Source organism: Orycteropus afer, unplaced genomic scaffold (assembly GCF_000298275.1).
Source record: "Orycteropus afer afer isolate SDZICR_OR568_19922 unplaced genomic scaffold, OryAfe1.0 scaffold00145, whole genome shotgun sequence".
NCBI classification, from domain to species: Eukaryota; Metazoa; Chordata; class Mammalia; order Tubulidentata; family Orycteropodidae; genus Orycteropus; species Orycteropus afer.
In genome coordinates this window covers 4,906,371-4,927,915 of record NW_006921732.1, presented here as the reverse complement: position 1 = coordinate 4,927,915, position 21,545 = coordinate 4,906,371, and the positions used below count along the sequence as shown (strand labels likewise).

At 37.4% G+C, this 21,545-nt stretch overlaps 1 protein-coding gene across 1 annotated transcript in view; it reads right to left on the bottom strand.

Annotated features, from left to right (window-relative positions):
- ZYG11B (zyg-11 family member B, cell cycle regulator) overlaps nt 1-21,545 on the bottom strand; it is a 146,246-nt gene that overhangs the window by 118,352 nt on the left and 6,349 nt on the right. The window contains exons 2-3 of the mRNA XM_007945907.2: nt 10,104-10,269; nt 4,852-5,606 (exon numbers count right to left, since the gene is read on the bottom strand). Of these exons, the coding sequence (XP_007944098.2) occupies nt 4,852-5,606; nt 10,104-10,269 (921 nt within the window). The remainder of the gene's footprint in view (nt 1-4,851; nt 5,607-10,103; nt 10,270-21,545) is intronic.

Sequence of the window (21,545 nt, the reverse complement as noted above, 5' to 3'; positions counted from 1 at the left end):
GTCACCAAGGCCAAATTTTCCAACTACCAGTGATTCTTCTTTGTTTCCAACTTTTGCATTCCAGTCACCAGTGATAATTAACACATCTGATTACAGTTTTACATATGTATATGATAATTTATAAATAGAAAGATGTATATGATAATGGAGATGTAAACTCAAAACTTTATTAGAAGTGATACAAATATATTTTCAAAACATCTTAGACAGCATTAATTTATCAAATTATTTCACTTGCTAAATGTTTGCCTCCTCTGGTCCTTGTTTAATTCATCTTTTTATCATTGGATATTGGCACAGTGACTAGAATAAAATACACTGTCAATAAACATGATGAATGGATGTATGTATCTTTCCTAGTATTCTGTGACCAACAGATGTGAAGACGCAAGAGTCTAGTCTATTCTGTAACCTTCAGATGTTATAAAAGCCTTGAAATGTCACATGAAATAAAAGACTGCAGAAGGAAAAATATATAACAATCTGGGTCAGGTATCTATTACCCACATTTGATTAGCTCCAACAATTTTATAAATTTCTTATTTGAAATACAGCCTCAAGTTACCTGTGAATATAAAATTAAAGAACTTTTGTTACTAGAATGTTAAATACTCTAAACCAATTTCATTATTTATATGTTTTATTCAGTGATCAGTACTTCTCTAGCCAGTGATAAACCTCAAATCAAGCAAGATGGCTCCTCAAACTCTAAGCATCCTCAAATTAACTTCATATCTTGGATTGAAAACACACTGTTTGTACTAGTAGCTGCAAATAGTTTAAAATAGAGAAACTTTCCTTAACTGCTAATTTATACTCCATGGAAAAAATTTCTTACAGCATTCTGGACATAGTTCTATTATAATATCTGTTTTGGTTACCTAGTGCCACTCTAACAGAAATACCACAAATGGGATGGCTTTAACAAGCAGGAGTTTATTCTCTTACAGTTTTGGAGTCTGGAAGTCTAAGTTCAAAGTGCCAGGCTCCAGAGACTGGGTGAAACTCAATCTTGGGCTTCAGCTCTGCCTCCTGCTTCTGGCCCATTAAAGCTAGAGGCTTTTCAGGCACTGCTAGCTGCTGAGGCTGACAAACCCAAGGCTGACAAGTAAAAAGGCACAGTCCTGATTTTACCAAACAACACAGCAGGTCACTAATTCAAGTCCAGAAAAAGTCCCAAGATTGGCAGGGCATGGCAGGCCGCTGAACAATGAATTGGCTACATGCAGGGTTCAAGCATGCCATCAGTTGGAGATCTTCCTCAAAGCTGCTTCTTATATGCTAGAAGCAGACCACATTGCTAAACCAGCTACTCAGCTGCTCCAATAGATTCCACCACGGAGTTAAATGCCAATCTCACCAAGAGGAATAACTACATCCAGCTGCCCAGCCACTCAACCAGGTCTAGCCAAGTTGATACACGACTTTAACTACCACAGCGTCTTTCAGATTATATTAAAGCTATTTTAAAATTTGTCTGTCTCCTCTTCATTAGACTAAAATTTCTCAAGAGCAGAAGCATAAACTCAAACATCTTAAATATACTGTTTTTTGAAATGGACCAATTTCTCTACTTAAAAAACTTTTTTGTACCTTCATAGCACACAACAACAACCTTCACTGAAAATTTATTAATGCAGTTTAAAATAGGAGGCTTAGTTCAAGGGAGAGGTCTAGGCTGGAGATAAAAATTTAGGAGTCATCAGCATATAGGATGATGACTTGAGGATAGGACTGAGGTATGGAACACTCCAACCTTTTAGGGACTCAGAAGATGTATAAAAACCCGTGAAGGAAACTGAGATTGAGGAGCCAGAAAAGAATAGGGAGATGGGTGGAGAGGCAACTATCATATCCTGGAAGATAAACGAAAAAAAGTATTTTAAGGAGGACCAAGATCAACTGTGTCAAATAAGATGGAGACTGTGTTACATAAGATGGAGACTGACAAGTGGCATTGGGTTTAGCACATTTCCAATGATTCCTAGGAGCCGGAAGCCACAGTTTGGCAGTTGTTGTTGTTATGTGCCATCGAGTCGGACCCGACTTAATAGCGACCCCTCCTTGGGTTTCTGAGGCAGTATCACTATGGAAGTAGATTGCTCCACAGTTTGGTATATAACCCCAGAATTCATGAATAAGGTAGTCAACAGGAGAAAGAATCCTAGTTATGAAGAAGTGGAAGGCTAAGGAAATTGATAGTGATAAAAGAAAAAACTGGGTGGGGGAATAGCAATGACAGAGTTGGAAATTCTGTGGTACAAAAACTATCTGTGGTGGGACTAGAAACTAGGGAGAAAGGACCAAACGAAGATACTCTAATCGAGGTAATAAGGTATAGTGTGGAAAGGACACATGCTTTGGAATCATATTGTTGTTGTTGTTATTTGCCATCAAGTTGTACCTGACTCATAGCAACCCCTCCTTGGGTTTCTGAGGCACTAACACTACGGAAGTAGATTGCCCCATCTTCCTTCTGAGGAGTGGCTGGTGGGTCTGAACAGCCAGCCTTCTGGTTAGCAGTCAAATACCTTAGGCACTATGCTACCAGAGCTCCCTGGAATCATATAGTCCAATGGAGATTATATACATACATCTTAAAATTAAACAAAGATTCACACCCCCTCACGTACCCTTCAGTACTGTGGTCTTTTAAAAAAAAAAATTATCTATATGAAAACAAATAAATAACAGCTATTTTAATGCTTAAACAAGAAGGATAGGGGGCAGGGAGTTTAAGTCAATGAGAGTTAAACAACTAGAACAGAAATGACAAGGACACTGACACAATGTGAAGAATGTTAACCAATACCACTGATCAGTATGTTTAGAAACTGCTGAATTAGACTGGGTTTTGCATGTATATTTTCACCAAAAATAAAATAAAATAAAAACTTAAAATAAAAAAATAGTTCAATGGTTCAAGGTCAGGCTCTAACACTAGTTGGCTGTCCATCACCTGGCTTAGAAGACCTTGCTAGGTCTGACCCTAGCCTACTTCTCCAGCCACATTTCATTTCTCTCTCAATCCTTTCCTCTTGAGTTCTAGCCACAGTGGCCCCCTTTCTTTGCCTGTACTATGCTCCTTCCTACCACACAGCCTTATATTGTTCTCTCTACCAAGTCTCACCTTTAAGATCTCCACTTATTCATCAATTCCTCAGAAAAGCCTTGAACTAAATAGTCTCTCTGTTAAGTATTATCATATACAGTATTATGTATTGTTCTACATTCTTAGCACTACACAGTTTAAAGCATGCATGTGTATGTATATATTCAAAATTATTTGATTAATTCTGACTCCCTCACTAAATTACAAGTTCCATAAGTTTAAGATCATGTATGTCTAGGCTCCCTATCAAATTCAATGTCCAGCACAGTGTCTAGAGTACAGACATAGTAGATAAATATTTATTAAATAAATGAATGAAAAGGAGTGACCTAAAATTATTTTCTACATTCTATTATAAAAGTCTGAATTTACAAATAATCCAAGAACGGAGATGTTTATAAAGTATAGCCAAGGGGAATCCTAACCTTTTCTTATCCTTTTTTGGACCAATGTTGGTTGCTCAGGAAAGATACCTTGTCATTTTGCTCACAAAATCCACTTCTTCTGGGCCTTGCCTGACTGTGCTCCAGGTAGGATCAAAGGATGCTTCTATTCAAGTGGTGTGGGTAGTGGGAGGAAAATAGGGCTCTGGAATCAGACAGATGTAAGTACAAATGTTGGTTCTAACTAATAGTAAATCGTATAACTTCTATGAGCCTATGTTTTCTCATCTATAAAATAGGGCTCCAAACCAAACCCACTTCTGTCATGTTGATTCTGACTCAAGTCATAACGACCCTATAGGACAGAGTAGAACTGTGTCATGGGGTTTCGAAGCTGTAATCTTTACAGAAGCAGACTGCCACATCTTTCTCCCATGGAGTAGCTGGTAGGTTTAAACAGCCAAGCTTTTGGTTAACAACTGAGGGCTTAATCACTGGTGCCATCAGAGTCCCTAAAACAGAGCTAATACCTATCAAAATAAAGCATCTAAGGAATATAATATCTGTTTGAAAAATATTAGTCTTTCTCAAACTTGTCACAGTCCTATTCTTCAAGGTCTGACTCAGATACGTCTTGTCCATGATGCCACAAATTCCCAGCTAGAGGAAATCTCTTCTATTTTCTTACAGCAATCACTACTACTCTGATTCTTGACTTAATAGTTATTTGTAATCATCTCATAATTACTACTCCCAAAAGACTAAAGCTCTTTGGACATAGGGCATGTATCTTTTTTTATCTTTGAATCTCAAGCCAAAATATGTTTGCTAAACTGAATTTAATCTAATAGGCATGAGAAACTTTTAAAAAAGCAGTATTTTACCACTTCCACAGCATAGATTTTCTCAATGAACTTTAAATTTAACAAAGGTATCCCAAATTTAACAAAGGTATCCCACTTTGAAGCGATCCATTAGAAAAGGTATTTCAATGGTTCAAAACATCTAAACATCATCATAACAAGAACTATCATTTTTTCCAAGACCTACTATGTGACTTGAACTTTACTTACATAATTATTAATCTTCAGAAGAATTCTGCAAAGTAAAAATAATACCTATTTTACAAATAAGGATACAGAAACTTAGAAGAGATACATCATAGGATGTTCTGGGTCATGAAGCAAGAAAGCTGGGGTTTTAATTAGTCTCGGACTCTACAGCAAAGACTTTTCACTACACAATGCCCTGGTTCATGAACATGTTCCATATGTTATAAGATGGTCATCTTAATGTACTTTTATGCAACTAAGGCAGTCATTAGCCTGATAAAATAATAGATTTTAAAATTCTAACCTTCAAATGTCCTTCTCCTGTGAGGAACTCAGAGTAGCCAGCATCAGTGGCCAACAAACCTACAAACTGCATGCTGGGCCGTTGTTGAATAAAGGCTTCAACCGCTTTATCTGTCACATGCTTTCTCCCAGAAACATCAAGGGAGACAAGGTTGGGTAGGATATCCTTTTGTTCTAATAAGCGAAGAGCTATGTCTGATGTAAACTGTTTATCATCTGAAATATCAAGATGATTCAGATGCTTTAGTTCCTGAACAACATCCAGTATCTGTGTCGTTGTCATTTTTAAACATTTCAAGTGGTGCATGGTTAGAGACTTGAGTCGGTCTTTACAGGCTAGCAAAGCTGTGATATCTGTGATGGAGGTGTTAGAAATGTCCAGGCTCTCTAATCTTGGCAATGAAGCAACTTCAGCCAGGTCTTCATTGTAAAAGAGAACATTGGTGATGCTCAAAGCTCGAAGGCCAGAAAGCCGGCTGAAGCACCGTTCATAAGGATCTTCAAGGGAGAGAGTTAATGAGTTTAGCACTAGGCACTGGAGATTCTGCTGGATCCATTTGTTACTGCCAAGCCCACTTATGATGTCTGTAATAGTGATGTCAGCATTTACACCTGTGGCATCAAGTTCTACTAACTTGTGGTGGCAGAAGGCTTTCCGGAAAGCAACAGCAGAGATCTTTGCTTTACGAATGCAAGCTCGCTTTAAGCGCATCTGGTTGCCCCGGAAAATACCCACAGTTCCATCGTTCAGCAGACCTGGTGAAAAACAAGCAGCATTTTAACTTCAAAAAACAGCTAAAATTTCTATCATACTTTACATTTACTAAGCATTCCCATGTAACAGTATCTCTTTTAATATATACAACAACTCCATGAGGCAAGAATGTTATCTATAATTTATAGATGAGTAAACAGTGGCTCAGAAAAATTAATTTGCTTTCCAGGGTCACAGAACAAGTAGAATCAGGACAGGGATAGACATTATTACTATTATTCACTGATATGTCTCCTTGACTTCCTAAACATATAGAAAGTTATATCTGCTGGCACCACCCCTGGCTATGTGATTGGCTAATGGGCTGCAGAATGAAGCATCTAATAGTACATGGATTTCCATGTTATCTTCCCCTGCTATGGCAGATGAAAAGGCCTCAAGTTCTAGACAGTGCAGTTTAAGAGGATGGAGACTACATCAGCCTGGATCCTAGGGTGACCATAAAGCAGAACCCTCCACGGACTTGGAGAGTTTATGTACCGTAAACAAGGTGAACCTTTGTGTTAAGCTCCTAGATCTAGGGATCCAGAGTGTTTTAATTTGTTTCCTTCAGAACACCTATCACAAGTTGTAATTCCATATATGTCTTTTTGCTTCTTAAGTTATCTGTCTCCCACTAGACTGTAAGTTCCATGAGAGCAAAATTCATGTTGTGTTTAGTACTATATACCTAGTACCTAAGATGGTTGTGCTAACATGCAACAGATGCTCTCTTTTTTTTCCCTGTAGAGCTGCTTCTTACACATTTTTGGGCTCCTTCTGTACCCACTAGAACTCCTTTCCCACGTATACTGAGAATCATCTGCTGTTGTTGTTGTTGTTGTTTTGTGCCGTCGAGTCGGCCCCAACTCATAGCGACCCCTTCTTGGGTTTCCGAGGCAGTATCACTACAGAAGCAGGATTGCCCAACCTTCCTTCTGAGGAGTGGCTGGTGGGTTTGAACCTCCAGCCATCCGGTTAGCAGGCAAGTGTCTTATCCACCATGCTACCAGAGCTCCCCGAATCATCTGCTAGGGCCATTGAAAATATCAAAAAATGAATATAGATCCTGGGTTAAGATCAATGTTTTCCTTGCTTATGTCACAAAATAAATTAATATTTTAATATGTTTTGTTTTCTACAGCTGAAACTTCAATCTTTTGGGTTAATTCTTAATATTGATTTTAATCTTATTAAGAGTTTCACAGCGTCTTATAAAATTTGTTCTCAAATTTTGATACAGTACACATAAGTTTCATAAAATATGTTACTTATGGCCTCTTGGAGTCAGTCCACATTAAGTGAGTTTTCCTAATAACTAAATTTAAGTGTCTACATTTGAGGATAATGTAATTAAAAAAGCAGGGATCGGTGGAAAAAAGGCATGAGATCTAGAAATTGATTCTGGATTTGGGTCCTTCCATTTACTATTTAACAATGGATGAGTTACTCTGGAGTTCTAAGTTAGGAGTCTAAGATTCCTTACCTGTAAAATGTGAATAATAATATCTCCCTCATAGGGATCACTGTGAAGATTAAATTAGAGGATGTACATAATAAGCATTTTGCAAACTGAAAGCATTACACAAACGTCATTAACTGTATTTAAAGGAAATCTTTCTAAATTATGTTACAGCCCTCCTTTCATGATAAACATACTAAATAATCTTTTTTTTTTTTTTCCATGACCAACAATTACTGTACTTGTCACAATATATTTAACATAAATCTTCCTTTGTTGTCAAACAATCCACTTTTGGTGTTGGCAGCCTGTCCTCTTCAGATCTGCAGTTCTTAATCTGCTATAGTCAGAGAATCAAGTTAATTAGAACTATGCATGTATTAAGAATCAATACACATGATGACTCAAAGGCTTCTCTTAAAGAGTAAAATACGGAAGTCTAAACATAAGGATTTTGCCCCAAAGCACTTCTTCTCTTTCTGGTTTCAATCATAGAAAGCTGAGGTGGCCAGCAATGTGACTTCCAGATAAGTAGGGTACCAATCTGGGAATATAAGCCTTCAATCACTTAGAAAGTCTAACTGGCTTTCAAGGATAGAACAAATCTGTTTTAAAAATTATTATTCTTTTCAGTTTAATCCCAAACCAGAAGGCTGAACATGTTAAGATCTATCAACTTAAAGTATAACACAGGATTATTACCATTAGATGGCAAATTCTTATTCTGATTGTTAGTATTTCTGATTCCACCACAATTCTTGGAAAATTTTTAGTACTCAGTCACAGATATAATGACCAAAGCCCATGAGAACAGACCCACATATTTCAATAAGTAACACGCTTAGGCTCAGGTTTCTTTTAATAGGCTACTCCCAATATCATTAAACCTTGGAATTGGGCAAAGAAATAAACATTTAAAATATACATAAGCTAAGCATTTTCTAAAATCACTATGATATTACTAAAAACAAAAACATTTTAACTGGCATTACCAATTTCAAAAGCACTCAATAGAACTTTTTTCCCCAATATTTTATTATGAAAATTTTTAAACACATACAAAAATTTATGAAACAACTTTTAAAAATTGTGACAAGAACTGGTAATATGTTCTTTTGCATATCCTCAGTAGCATCCACTCTTGATTGTTACAAGGTGAATATGATTTTTACAAAGAGTTAAAAATAGTGCAACACTCTTTCTGATGAATGAGGCAGGTAATTGGGGTTACATAAATGGGGGAGCAAGTTACTTTTGTAACCCCGTTTCCTTATCCGACCAAAAAAATCCATTGCCTTCGAGTTGATTCTGACTCATAGCAATGTTATACTCAAAGTAGAAATGCCCCCATATGGTTTTCAAGGCGGTAAAGCTTTATGGAAGCAGACTGTCACATCTTTCTCTTGCAGAGCTGCTGGCGGGTTCAAACCACCGACATTTTGGTTGGAAGCTGAGTGCTTAACCACTGTACCACTGGGACTCTCTTCCTTATCTGGAAGCAATTTAAAAAGAAATAGGAAATACATACATTTTGATCAAGCATATAGCCTCTCCAAGACACTGCTCTGAAGGATAACAATTATTTAGTCACACTTACATAAAAACCACTTCCATTATTTTACGCATATAAAGCATTTGACACTGTGTCCAGCAACACAGTAATAAGCGTTTAATAAATGGTAGCTCTTACTGTTAGATATCAGTCATTATATTTCAAAAGGCTAATTGAATCTAACAAAGTTAAAACTTTAGTTAACATCTATTCTTTTGATTTATAAGACTAGTAACATTTTTAGAAAAAAAAAATATGCTGAATATAATCACTAAATTTGCACTAGAAAGATCTGTCAGCACTGGAATAGTCTGTTAAATTGTTGTGAAACCTTACAAGGCACCTTTAACTTGATCATATGTAGCATGTATTGAAATTTATCTTAGTTCCTATGGAAATTTGGAAGAATTCAAAGAGACTATAAACTTGAGCAACTGAGTGAAAATCAAGGAGTGTATAGGTCCTGTTCTTTCTTCAATTATTCCAAAATGTCTCAGACTGATTTCAATTATAACCTCATTTCTCTCTACCCCTTCCTTGGAATGCATTATCTGTATTCATGCTTATTACATATTTTTAAAGTCACAGCAAAAGTATAAACCATTACCTGGCATCTAGAAGCAGAAACACCTGTAGGACAGATATAAGAAGGCTCTGTGGCACAGCAGAAAAGGGCACAAGATGACCTGAATTTTAATTAGGATTCCACCATTTACTAGCAGTATCACCCTCAGCAAGTTACTTCTTTGAACCTTAGTTTTCTTATCTGTGTATAAATGGGGTTAACAGTAGCTACTTTATAGGGTTGCTGAAAAAATTCAATAAAAACACATGTAAAATGTCTGACACATAACATAAACAGTAACTACTATTACTACCAAATTTTCATTCTATTTTAGAGCTATGGACAAATCACATTTCCTACTTGTAAGTTTACAAACCCTAAAGTTATAAAAGTATTGTATCTCTTTCAAGTTAAAACTTAAATAGAAGTAACATAAGTACTCAATATACATGACCAAAACTTCAGATGAGATCAGGCTTTCCCAATTTCTTTTCAGAATTTATTTTTAAAAACAAAAGTACTCAATTAGCTGTGATTTCTTATTTTAAAAGGTCAAAAGCAGAAAGTAGGTTTTCCGTAACAGTCAAATTAAGATGTATGGTATTTATGCCAGCAGGTTTCTAAATCAATATTTTACAAGCTAGAGAAGTTATTTTTGCCATTAGAATGGTTTTCGGTGGTGGTGGTGGGGGGGGTTGTTCAAATAAGAAATACAGAAAACCCTAAAGTAAAAAGCTTATTCCAAATTACACAGTAAGTGGCAAGGTAGCTAAAAAAATAAATTGCTCTTTTACTGGAATCAGGCTAATCTGGCCTTGAGTGCTTTTTCTAAGAAAATAATTAAATGGCCAAACCAGCACTTTAAAATTCAATTAACAGCACACAATTTTTGTTTCCTTCTGTTTATTTATATTTTTTACCATGAAAAGCCATGGTTTGAAGTAGCCGATCAGCCACCTCCTGTGGGAATACTCCGGGTTCCTGCAGACACAATGTTCCATCTTGTCTTGCTGAGCAGAACTTCTCAAGGTGAGTAGTCAGAAAATTCAAGCAGATATCCAGTAAGGAATAAGGAGATGCTTCCTCCTTGGTGCCCAAGAAGAAAACATAAAGAAAACACAAAAGCCAACAAGTTAGTTTCCAGAAAAGCACAAAAAAAAATATTCATTTACTTATTCAACAAGTATTTATTGAGGGTCTACCACACGCCCCCACCACCACCACCAGTCTTGTCAGTTTGTCACACTGCGGTAGCTTCCGTATTGCTGTGAAGCTGGAGGCTATGCCACTTCTGTTTCAAATACTAGCAGGGTCACTGATTTCAGCAGAGCTTCCAGACTAAGACACACTGGGAATGCTCCTTGGAAGTGACAATGGCCAGACTTCGTCCCACCTACTTTGGTCATGTTGTCAGAAGGGACCATTCCTTGGAGAAGGATTTCATGCATGGTAGAGGGTCAGGGAAAAAGGGAAAGACTCTCAACAAGATGGACTGACACAGTGGCTGCAATGACGGCTCAAGTATAGCAAGGATTTTGAGGATGGTGCATGACCAGGCAGGGTTTTGTTCTGTTGTACAAAGGGTCACTATGAGTTGGAGCTGGCTTGATGGCACCTAACAATATAACAACCACACACCAGATACTCTGTTGGGCAGTGGGAATATAATGTGTGGCTTATGTACTTAAGAGCAGGAAAAGAGAAACATTTAATGAATTATTTGCAACCAGTCTATTAAGTATTATGATAGAGGGTATACTGGGTACAATATAGGCACATAACAGCAAGACCTAACCAGTCAGTGATGGTCAAGCAAGACAACAAAGGCACAAATGATTAAACCTCCTAAATTACCACCTACAATCCTCCCTTGCTTAAGCCTTTCATGGGATGCCATTGGCCTGATGACAAAATAACTAAAGCTGTTACACTGATGTCTGAACCTTTCCAAAATCTAGTTCCAATTTACTTTTCAACTTGATCTCCCACAAAATCTCCATCCCAACCTAATGGTTTGAATACAATAAATTTATCTTTCTATAAAATAACTTGATATACCAAAACCAAACCAAACTCACTGCCACTGAGTCAATTTTGACTTATAGTGACCCTATAGGACAGAGTAGAACTGCCTCATAGGGTTCCCAAGGCTGCAAATCTGTATGGAAGCAGACTGCCTCAACTTTTTCTCACGGAGCAGCTGGTGGGTTTGAACTGCAAACCTTCTGGTTAGCAGTCAAATACCTTAACAACTGCACCACCACCAGAGCTCCTTACCTTGATATGTTGTTGTTGTGTTGTTATGTGCCATCAAGTTGGACCTGACTTATAGCGACCCCTCCTTGGGTTTCCGAGGCAGTATCACTACGGAAGTAGATTGTCCCATCTTCCTTCCGAGGAGTAGCTGGTGGGTTTGAACCACCAGCCTTCTGGTTAGCAGTCAAGTGCCTTAGGTACTACACTACCAGAGCTCCCTACCTTGATATAGCATTCTCCAAAGAAAAAGAAAAAAAAGTTTGATCTAGTTATTCCAGTATGAAGGAAAGAAAACTAATAATAATAAGCACGGACTTTTAAGTGTAAGGGTTTTAATTACAGAAATAAATACTGTAAATGTCACCAACAATAATATAATTAAAATACAATTATACTAGCTACCATTCATTATGTTCTTTCTATATAACTGTGCTGAGTGTTTTATATGAATTATTCTTTATTTCATACATTTCTTACACCTACTTAACAAAATAGTCAAGAATTAACTTTATTTTGCATAATTGAAAATAGAGGCTAAGAAACTTTCTCAGCATTTCTCAATGAAGTGTGGCTTCAAAATAAGAACTGACTCAAAAGCACACTCTTAACCTCCATTATACTGCACATGTGATATTTTAATGGCTGAATAATAGGTAGCCATTAAAATTATGTTTCAAAGGAACAGTAAACATATAGAAAATACTAAAAGTACAAGGTAAAGTATAAAAAATAATTTACATAACCTCCTCAACCTGAAAAGGACATCTATGAAAGGCTGAATGCTTTCCCTCTTAGATGAGGAACAAGACAAGGATAGCTGCTCTCAACACTTCTACTCAACATTGTACTGGAAATTCTAGTCATGCAATTAGGAAAGTCAAAGGCATAAAAGTCATCCAAATCGGAAAGGAAGAAGTAAAACTATCTCTTTTTGCAGATGACATAATAATCTAGTATGCAGAAAATACTAAGAAATCTAGAAAAGGAAAAAAAAAAACCTATTAGAATAAATGAATTCTGCAAGGTGACAGAATATAAGATTAATATAAAAATCAATTATATTTCTATACAATTGGAAATGGTGGACAGGTTTCAGCAGAGCTTCCAGGCTAAGACAGACTCAGAAGAAGGAAGAGGCCACGACTTCTCAAACAATTGGCAAGTGAAAATCTTATGAATAGCAGTGAAACACTGCTATATTACTGGAAAACTTTATGAACAGCCCTGAAACATTATCCAATATAGTGCCAGAAGACGAGACCATCACGTCAGAAGGCATTCAAAATTTGACTGGAGAAGAGCTGACTTCTCAGAGTAGAGACGACCTTAAAAATATGGATAGAGTAAAGCTTTTGGGACCTTCATTGGCTGATGTGGCCTGACTCAAAATGAGTAGAGACAGATGCAAGCGTCCATTAATAATTGGAACACGGAATGTACGAAGTATGAATTTAGGAAAATTGTAAGTTTTCAAAATTGAAATGGAACACATAAAGATCAATATCGTAGGCATTAGTGAGCTGACATGGACTGGTTTTGGCCATTTTGAATCAGACAACCATGTGATCTACTATTCTGGGAATGAAAAATTGAAGAGGAATGGTGTGGCATTCATCATCACATAGACGGTTTCAAGATCTGTCCTGAAGTACAATGCTGTCAGTGATAGGGTAATATCTGTACACCTACAAGGAAGCCTAGTCAATACTACTATTATTCAAATCTATGCACCAAACACCAAAGCCAAAGATGAGGAAATTGCAGATTGCTACCAACTTCTGCAGTCTGCAATTGACTGAACACGCAATCAAGATGTGTTGATTATCCCTGGAGAATGGAATACAAAAGTTGGAAACAAAGAAGAGCTACCGGTAGATGGAAAATATGGTCTTGGTGACAGAAATAATGCTGGAGATCACATGATAGAATTTAGCAAGACCAATGACTTATTCATTGCAAATACCTTTTTCAACAACATAAGCCACGGCTATACATGTGCACTTCACCAGATGAAATACACAGGAGTTAGATTGACTACATCTATGGCAAGAGGCTATGGAGTAGTTCAGTATCTTTGGCCAAAACAAGGCCAGGAGCTGATTGGGGAACAGACCACCAACTGCTCATATGCACTTTCAAGTTGAAGTGGAAGAAAATTAAAACTAGCCCAAGAGAGCCAAAATATGACCTTGATAATATCCCTCCTGAATTTAGAGACCATCTAAAGAATAGATTTGATGCACTGAACACCAATGACCAACGACCTGAGAAATTGTGGGATGACATCAAGAACATCATTCATGAAGAAAGCAAGAGGTCATTAAAAAGACAAGAAAGGAAGAAAAGACCAAAATGGATGTCAGAAGAGACTCTGAAACTTGCCCTTGAGCAGAGTAGCTAAAGCAAATGGAAGACATGACAAGATAAAAGGGCTGAACACAAGATTTCAAAGAGCAGCTCAAGAAGACAAAGCCAATCACTATAATGAAATGTGCAAAGATGTGGAGTTAGAAAACCCAAAGGGAAGAACACACTTGGCAATTCTCAAGCTGAAAGAACTGAAGAAAAAATTTAAGCCTCGAGTTGCAATATTGAAAGATTCTATGCAATACTGAAAGATTCTATGGGCAATATATTGAATGATTCAAGAAACATCAAAAGAAGATGGAAGGAATAAACAGAGTCACTGTACCAAAAAGAGTTGGTCAATGTTCATCCATTTCAGGAGGTGGCATATGATCAAGTACCAATGGTACTGAAGGAAGAAGTTGAAGCTGCACTGAAGGAAGTGGCGAAGGACGAGGCTCCAGGAACTGATGGAATACCCATTGAGATGTTTCAACAAATGGATGCCATGTTGGAGGCACTCATTCAGCTATGCAAAGAGATTAGGAAGACAGCTACCTGGCCAACTGACTGGAAGAGATCCATATTTGTAACTACTCCAAAGAAAGGGGATCCCACAGAATGTGGAAATTATCAAACAATATCATTAATATCACATGCAAGTAAAATCTTGCTGAAGATAATTCAAAAATGGTTGCAGCAGTATATTGACAGAGAGCTTTCAGAAATGCAAGCTAGATTCAGAAGAGGACATGGAACAAGGGATATCACTGCTGATGTCAGATGGATCTTGGCTGGAAGTAAAGAATATCAGAAAGATGTATAGTTATGGTTTATTGACTATGCAAAAGCATTAGATTGTGTGGATCATCAAACATTATGGATAACGTTGAGAAGAATGAGAATTCCAGAACACCTGATCATACTCATGAGGAACCTGTGCATAGATCAGGAAGCTGTTGTTCGAACAGAACAAGAGGATACTGCATAGTTCAAAATCAAGAAGGGAGTGCATCAAGGGTGTATCCTTTCACCATACTTATTCAACTTGTATACTGAGCAAACAATCTGAGAAACTGGATTGTCTGAAGAAGAACACAGTGTTAGGATTTGAGGAAGACCTATTAACAACCTGCGATATGCAGATGACACAACTTTGCTTGCTGAAAGAGAGGATGACTTGAAGCACTTACTGATGAAGATTAAAGACTACAGTCTGCAGTATGGATTACACCTCAATGTAAAGAAAACTAAAATCCTCACAACTCATCCATTAAATAGCTTCATGATAAATGGAGAAAAGATTGAAGTTTTCAAGGATTTCATATTACTTGATTCTATAATCACCACCAATGGAAGCAGCAGGCAAGACATGAGACAACATATTGCATGGGCAAATCTGCTGCAAAAGACCTCTTTCAAGTGATGAAGATATCTCCTTGAAAACTAAGGTGCACCCAACCCAAGACATGGTATTTTCAATTGCCTTTTATGCATGTGAGAGCTGGACAATGAATAAGGAAGACTGAAGAAGAGTTGATGCTTTTGAGTTGTGGTGTTGGAGAAGAATGCTAAGAGTACCATGGTCTGCTAAAAGGACTAATAAATCTGTCCTGGAAGAAGTGCAGCCAGAATGCTCCTCAGAAGCAAGAATGGCCAGAGTTCGTCTCACCTACGTTGGTCATGTTGTCAGAAGGAACCATTTTCTGGAGAAAGGTATCATGCTTGGTAAAGTGGAGGGTCAATGAAGAAAGGGAAGACCCTCAATGAAATGGATAGACACAGTGGCTGCAATGCTGGGCTCAAGTATAGCAAGGATCATGAGGCTGGCCGTGTTTTGTTCTGCTGTGCACAGGGTCACTATGAGTTGGAGACAACTCAACAGCACCTAACAATAACAAACAATAATCTGAAAATGAAATCAAGAAAATAACTCCACTTAAAATATCATCTAAAGGAATAAAATACTTAGGAATAAGTTTAACAGAAGATGTGTAAAATTAAGATATTAAAGATCTAAATAAATGGAAAAACAGCCCATGTTCATGGATCAATAGACTTAACACTATTAAGATGGCAATACTTCTCAAATTGATCTATAAATTCAATGTAATCCCTATCAAAATCCAAGTTGTGTTTTTTTTTTCTTTTTTGCAGAAATGGAATCCGTTGGCCATAAATAAAGGTGTTAAGACAATTCTACAGAGAAAGAATAGTCTTTTCAACAAATGAAAGCAAGACAACTGACATTCACCAGCAAAAGAATATAGTTGGAACCTTGTCTCACAGCATATACAAAAAGTAAGTCAAAATGAGCCAAAAACCTAAAGGTAATCAGAGCCAAAACTATAAAGTTCTTAGAAGATTTCTCAATTCATATTTATCAATTTATAGGTTGTAAAACCTTAAGATTTTATGATGAAAATGAAAATTTGTTTTAAATTTTGGAATAAAAGTAGAGAAGTCACTTCTTGATATAGAAAAAAATTTATTAAAAGTTAAAGAAAAAGAAAATTCATAGGGTTCTTAGAAGAAAACACAGGTGTAAACCTTTGTGACTTTGGATTTGGCAAGGAATTCTTAGATAAGATATGGCAGTAATAGCACAAACAACAAAATAAAAATACATAAATTGGACTTCATCAAAATAAAAACCTTTATGTCTCAAAGAATATCATCGAGAAAATGAAGAGACAATCCACAGAATGGAAGAAAATATTTGCAAATCATATGTCTAATAAAGGACTTGTATCTAGAACATCCATCACTCATCTGTCATTTTGTCATATTATCTCTGGTGGCTTGCATGTTACTATGACGCTAGAGGCTACGCTACTGATATTTCAAATACCAGCAGGGTCACCCATGGTAGACAGGTTTCAGCAGAGCTTCCAGACTACTACAGAACAGCAAAAAAGTTCTGGTGACCTACTTCCAAAAATTAGCCAATGAAAACCTTATGGATCACAACAGAACACTGTCCAACTTGCTTGCTTTGGACACATCATCAGGAGAGTTCAATTACTAGAGGAGGACATCACTTTTGGTGAAGCAAAGGACTAATAAGGGCATGAGGGACCCTCAATGAGATGGATTGGCATAGTAGACACAAGGAGGGACTAGAATAGGCTAGTGATTGTGAGGATGACACAGGACCAGGTAAAGTTTTGTTCTGTTGTACGTAAGATTACCATTAGTCAGATTTGACTCTATGGCATCTTAAAACAACAGCAACATCTAGAGAATATATAAAGAACTCTTACAGCTCAATAACAAAAAGACAAACAACCCAATTAAAAATGGATTGAACACATTACGCTAAGTGAAAGACCATGTATGTATCATCCCATTTATATGAAACATCCAGAATAAGGCAAGTCTATTATAACAACAACAACGACATTACAGACAGAAAGTAGACTATGTTAAGCGCTTGGCTGCTAATCAAAGGTTGGCAGTTCAAACTCACTCAGAGGCTCTAGGGAGCTCTGGTAGTGTAGTACCTAAGGTACTTGACTGCTAACCAGAAGGCTGGTGGTTCAAACCCACCAGCCACTCCTCAGAAGGAAGGTTGGGCAATCTACTTCCGTAGTGATACTGTGTCAGAAACCCAAGGAGGGGTCACTATGAGTTGGTAGAGTTGAGTCGGCACATAACAACAACAGAGGCTCTATGGGAAAACAACCTGGTGATTTGCTTCAGAAAAGTTTAAAACCAAGAAAATCCTATGGGGCAGTTCTGCTCTGTCAAGTGGACTTGCTATGCATCAGAATTGACTCAATGGCATCCAACAACAAAAGGGTGGGTGGGTGGAGTCCCTGGGTGACAAAAATGTTTAAAGTGGGCTATTAACAAAGTTTGGTCGTTAGAATACACCCAAAGGCACCTCTGAAGAGAAGCACCTCCCCAACCCCTTTTCCACCTCCTCCCACCAACCTTCCCAATCGCATCCTCAGCACCTTTGGGCACTTGCTTAGCCTTCCCCTCCTCGCCCCTGACCTTGCATTGTCCCCCCTGCCGCCGGTGGCCAGGCCCCTACCTCATGTGACCAGGTCGTCACTAGGGCCTCCAGTATATCATTCAGGGTGGCCGGCAGAGGGCGCCCAGGTCATGGATGCACATAGGGCCCTAGACCATCAGAGGCGCCACCAGAGAATTTTTTCAAAGTTGCAAATGTGAAATGTTAGATAATGAGTAATCCTTAAGTGAGGAGTAGGTGTACATCAAAATGTTAATAGTAATGAACTCCGGGTCATGTGCTATCAGTTTTCTTTTCTGCAAAACTCAAAATTTCCATGAAGCATGTGATTTCTATTAACCAAAAAATATACAGGCAGTCTCTGAGTTACAAATGAGATCTGTTCTATGTCTTTTAAGTCTTTAAGTGGAATTTATAGATGAGTCAGAACAAGTGTGTAGGGTTCTTATATAGTCTTACTTTAGAGCAAGAAGAAGAGCTCTGGTGATACAGTGGTTAAAGCATTTGGCTGCCAACCAAAAGGTTATTGGTTCCAACCCACCAGCCACTCTGTGAGAGAAAGATAGGGTAGTCTGTTTCCATAAAGATTTACAGTAGCCTTGGAAACTCTATGGGGCAGTTCCACTCTGTCAGCAGTTTTACTCTGTCCTATAGGATTGCTAGGCATCAGAATCAACTTGATGGCAGTAGGTTTGGTTTTCTGGATTTAGTGCAAGAAAAAGTCTGAAAAGCTATACATGCAGCAAGTGCAGGTGACTGTGGTGAAGAATTTGTTGTGAATAGGGGTGGTTCAATCGTTTCAAAATGAGGGCAAATTTACACAACAGTAAAGGGCACGTAGGAGTTGCTATGAGTCCAAGACGACTCAACACACCTAATAAGTAGGAATTGTCCACAGGTCAGACATTCATAACCCAGGGACTGCCTGTATTAAGATAGTTACACATTTTACAGTTTACAAATTACTTTGACATTGACACATTTGATATTGCAATAATTGAGTAAGGTAGGTAACAAAGACATTATTTTATATGAGGAAAGAGGCTTCATAAAAGTTGAATAGTTGTCAATGACATGAGACAAAGTATATGTGAACTGCTGTATGGAAAGTGAATTTGCTCTGTAAATCTTCACCCAAATAAAAATTAATTAATTAATTAAAAAAAAAGTTGAATAGTTGGCCCAAAGCAGCAAAGGCAGCTAGCTGTTAACCCTCCTAACTATTCCTCTCTTTTTCCACCAGACTTTTGATTTTGAACTGAGCACATGGTCATATGTTACATATGTATTCCAGTCTCCTTCCCAGCTAGTTGTATCTCAGACATACGAGAAAAAGTCTGGAAGAAATAATTCATCAAATTCAATTTCTGCTTATTCTTTCTCATTTTCTGAGTTATAATGATCAGGCCTTTGGTCTTCTTCCACTATTTATTGTATCATCTTTCTCAGTGCCTAAAATCCACCATCCAGATAAAACAAGTTGCCCTTTCATCTTCGTTTGGTAAATTTCAAAATAATAATTTCTTTTGAAGAAGAAATAAATGAACGTTGGGTAACTGTAGGTGAGATATATAAACTTTTTAAGTACGTAATTTTTACAAGTCATTTCAGCAAAAAAAAAAAAAAAAACCCACACTCACTGCTGTCAAATCTATTCGACTCATAGCAACTCCTCCTTGGGTTTCCAAGGCAGTATCGCTATGGAAGTAGACAAGTAGACTTCCCCATCTTCCTTCTGAGGAGTGGCAGGTGGGTTTGAACCACCAGTGAGCTGGTTAGCAGTCAAATGCCTTAGACACTGCGCCACCAACATTTTTTTAACTGATAACAAAATATGTTCAACAAGGAACAAAAAGAGTTGTTGGACACTATAATTTTTTCCTTTTTTAAAAATATTTCTCCTTATCTCTCTGTTAATTCCTGTTAGTAAGCATAAGATTTTTCTACATCTGCTGGTCTGCAGGAAAGTGCCTCTATTTAACATTTAAAAGACGCTGTGCTCTGGAGCTAAACTGCAAAACCCAACTTTTCACATGCTAACTATGTGCCATTAGACAAGTTGCCTAACACTTCTGTTCAATTTTTCTATCTTATAATAGAGACAGTAATAGTATATATCTTATAAAGTTGTTTGAGGGTTAAATATGACCCAGAGAATTCAGGATAATTGTTGGCAAATATTAAGCATTTGATAAATATCAGTTGTTACTGTCTTTGTTATTACTGCTACAATCATAATATTGTTTAATTTCTTATATGTATGTCTTATAGCTCTGATAGCAATTTCAATTCCTTGTGAATCAAGACCATGTTCTCCTTTATATCCTCCATAGCATCTAGCTTATGGCCTAACATACAAAAATATGAACTAAATCACAAAATCAAAAAAATTTAAAACTAAAGAGATCTCAGTTAGAGATCATCTCATCCAGTCCCCTCATTTCGAAGATCTGGGAACAAGGACAGTAACTTCAATGACTGAAACACTCAAATATGCTTTAGTCTATGAGTTCATAAAGGAGCTCTGGTAGCATAGTGCCTAAGGCACTTGACTGCTAACCAGAAGGCTGGCGGTTCAAACCCACCAGCCACTCCTCGGAAGGAAGGTTGGACAATCTACTTCCATAGTGATACTGCCTTGGCAACTCAAGGAGGGGTCGCTATGAGTTGGGTCCAACTCGATGGCACATAACAACAACAACATGAGTTCATAATGATACAAAATAAAAACTAGGCACCTCTAGAGAACAAGGCGCCCTTGTGGTTAAAGTACAGTGGTTAAAGTACTCAGCTGCTAACCAAAATGTCAGCGGTTCAAGTCCACCAGCTACTCTATGGGAGAGTGATATAACAGTCTGTTTCCCTAAGGATTTATAGGCTTGGAAATCCTATTCTACTCTGTCCTGCAAGGTTGCTATGAGTTGGCATCGACTCCAGGGCACGGGGTTTGGTTTTGTTTGGGTTTTGGAAGACACTAAGGAATCAAATCTTTGTTTTGAAAATTGGTAAATAAAAAGAAATAATAAAGTATTTATCCTGACTTTCCTATATGAACTGTATCACTGAGTAATCAGACAGTGGATGAGAAGCTTCTCTTTATAGAAATATTTACATAAATAAATGAATAAGGAATGACAGTGTTGAATATTATCATTTTGCAACCTTTAATAATTTAAGAATTGAGCATCTATGGGTGCTAATGACACAAAAAGGGACAAATAAAAATTCTGTGCCTCTTGATGAAGAACACAACAACACCTGTGAAGTAGTCTCCTTCCTCCCATCCCATCCCCTACCCCAAAAAAATCAAACCTGAATCAGATTAGCCTCTAGATCCAGTCACCATTTTGTAGGAAATAGAGAAGACAGAGGAAAATGGAAAACTATACCATCAAAATGCAATTTATAAAATTCCAACTGATGGATATATTACTAGACAAATGATCCACCTCCTCAACATATAAATTGCCAAGTGGAAAGGGAGAAAAGGAGAGGGAATTTAAGACTAAAATAAACCTAAAAGACACATTTAATACATTTTTTTTTCATTTTATTTTGATTTGGGTGAAGATTTACAGAGTAAATTCACTTTTCATACAGCAGTTCACTTTTACTTTGTCTCATGTCATTGACCAAAATTTACAATACACCAGCTCCCCTCCCACTTCCTCCCCATAGTTACCTCTTCCCAGTGTCCATCCCTCCATACTCTTCTGCACCCTGAGCTGTCTCCCTGTGCATAAGCAGCCCTTCCTTCTCCCATGATTGTTCTCTCCAGGGT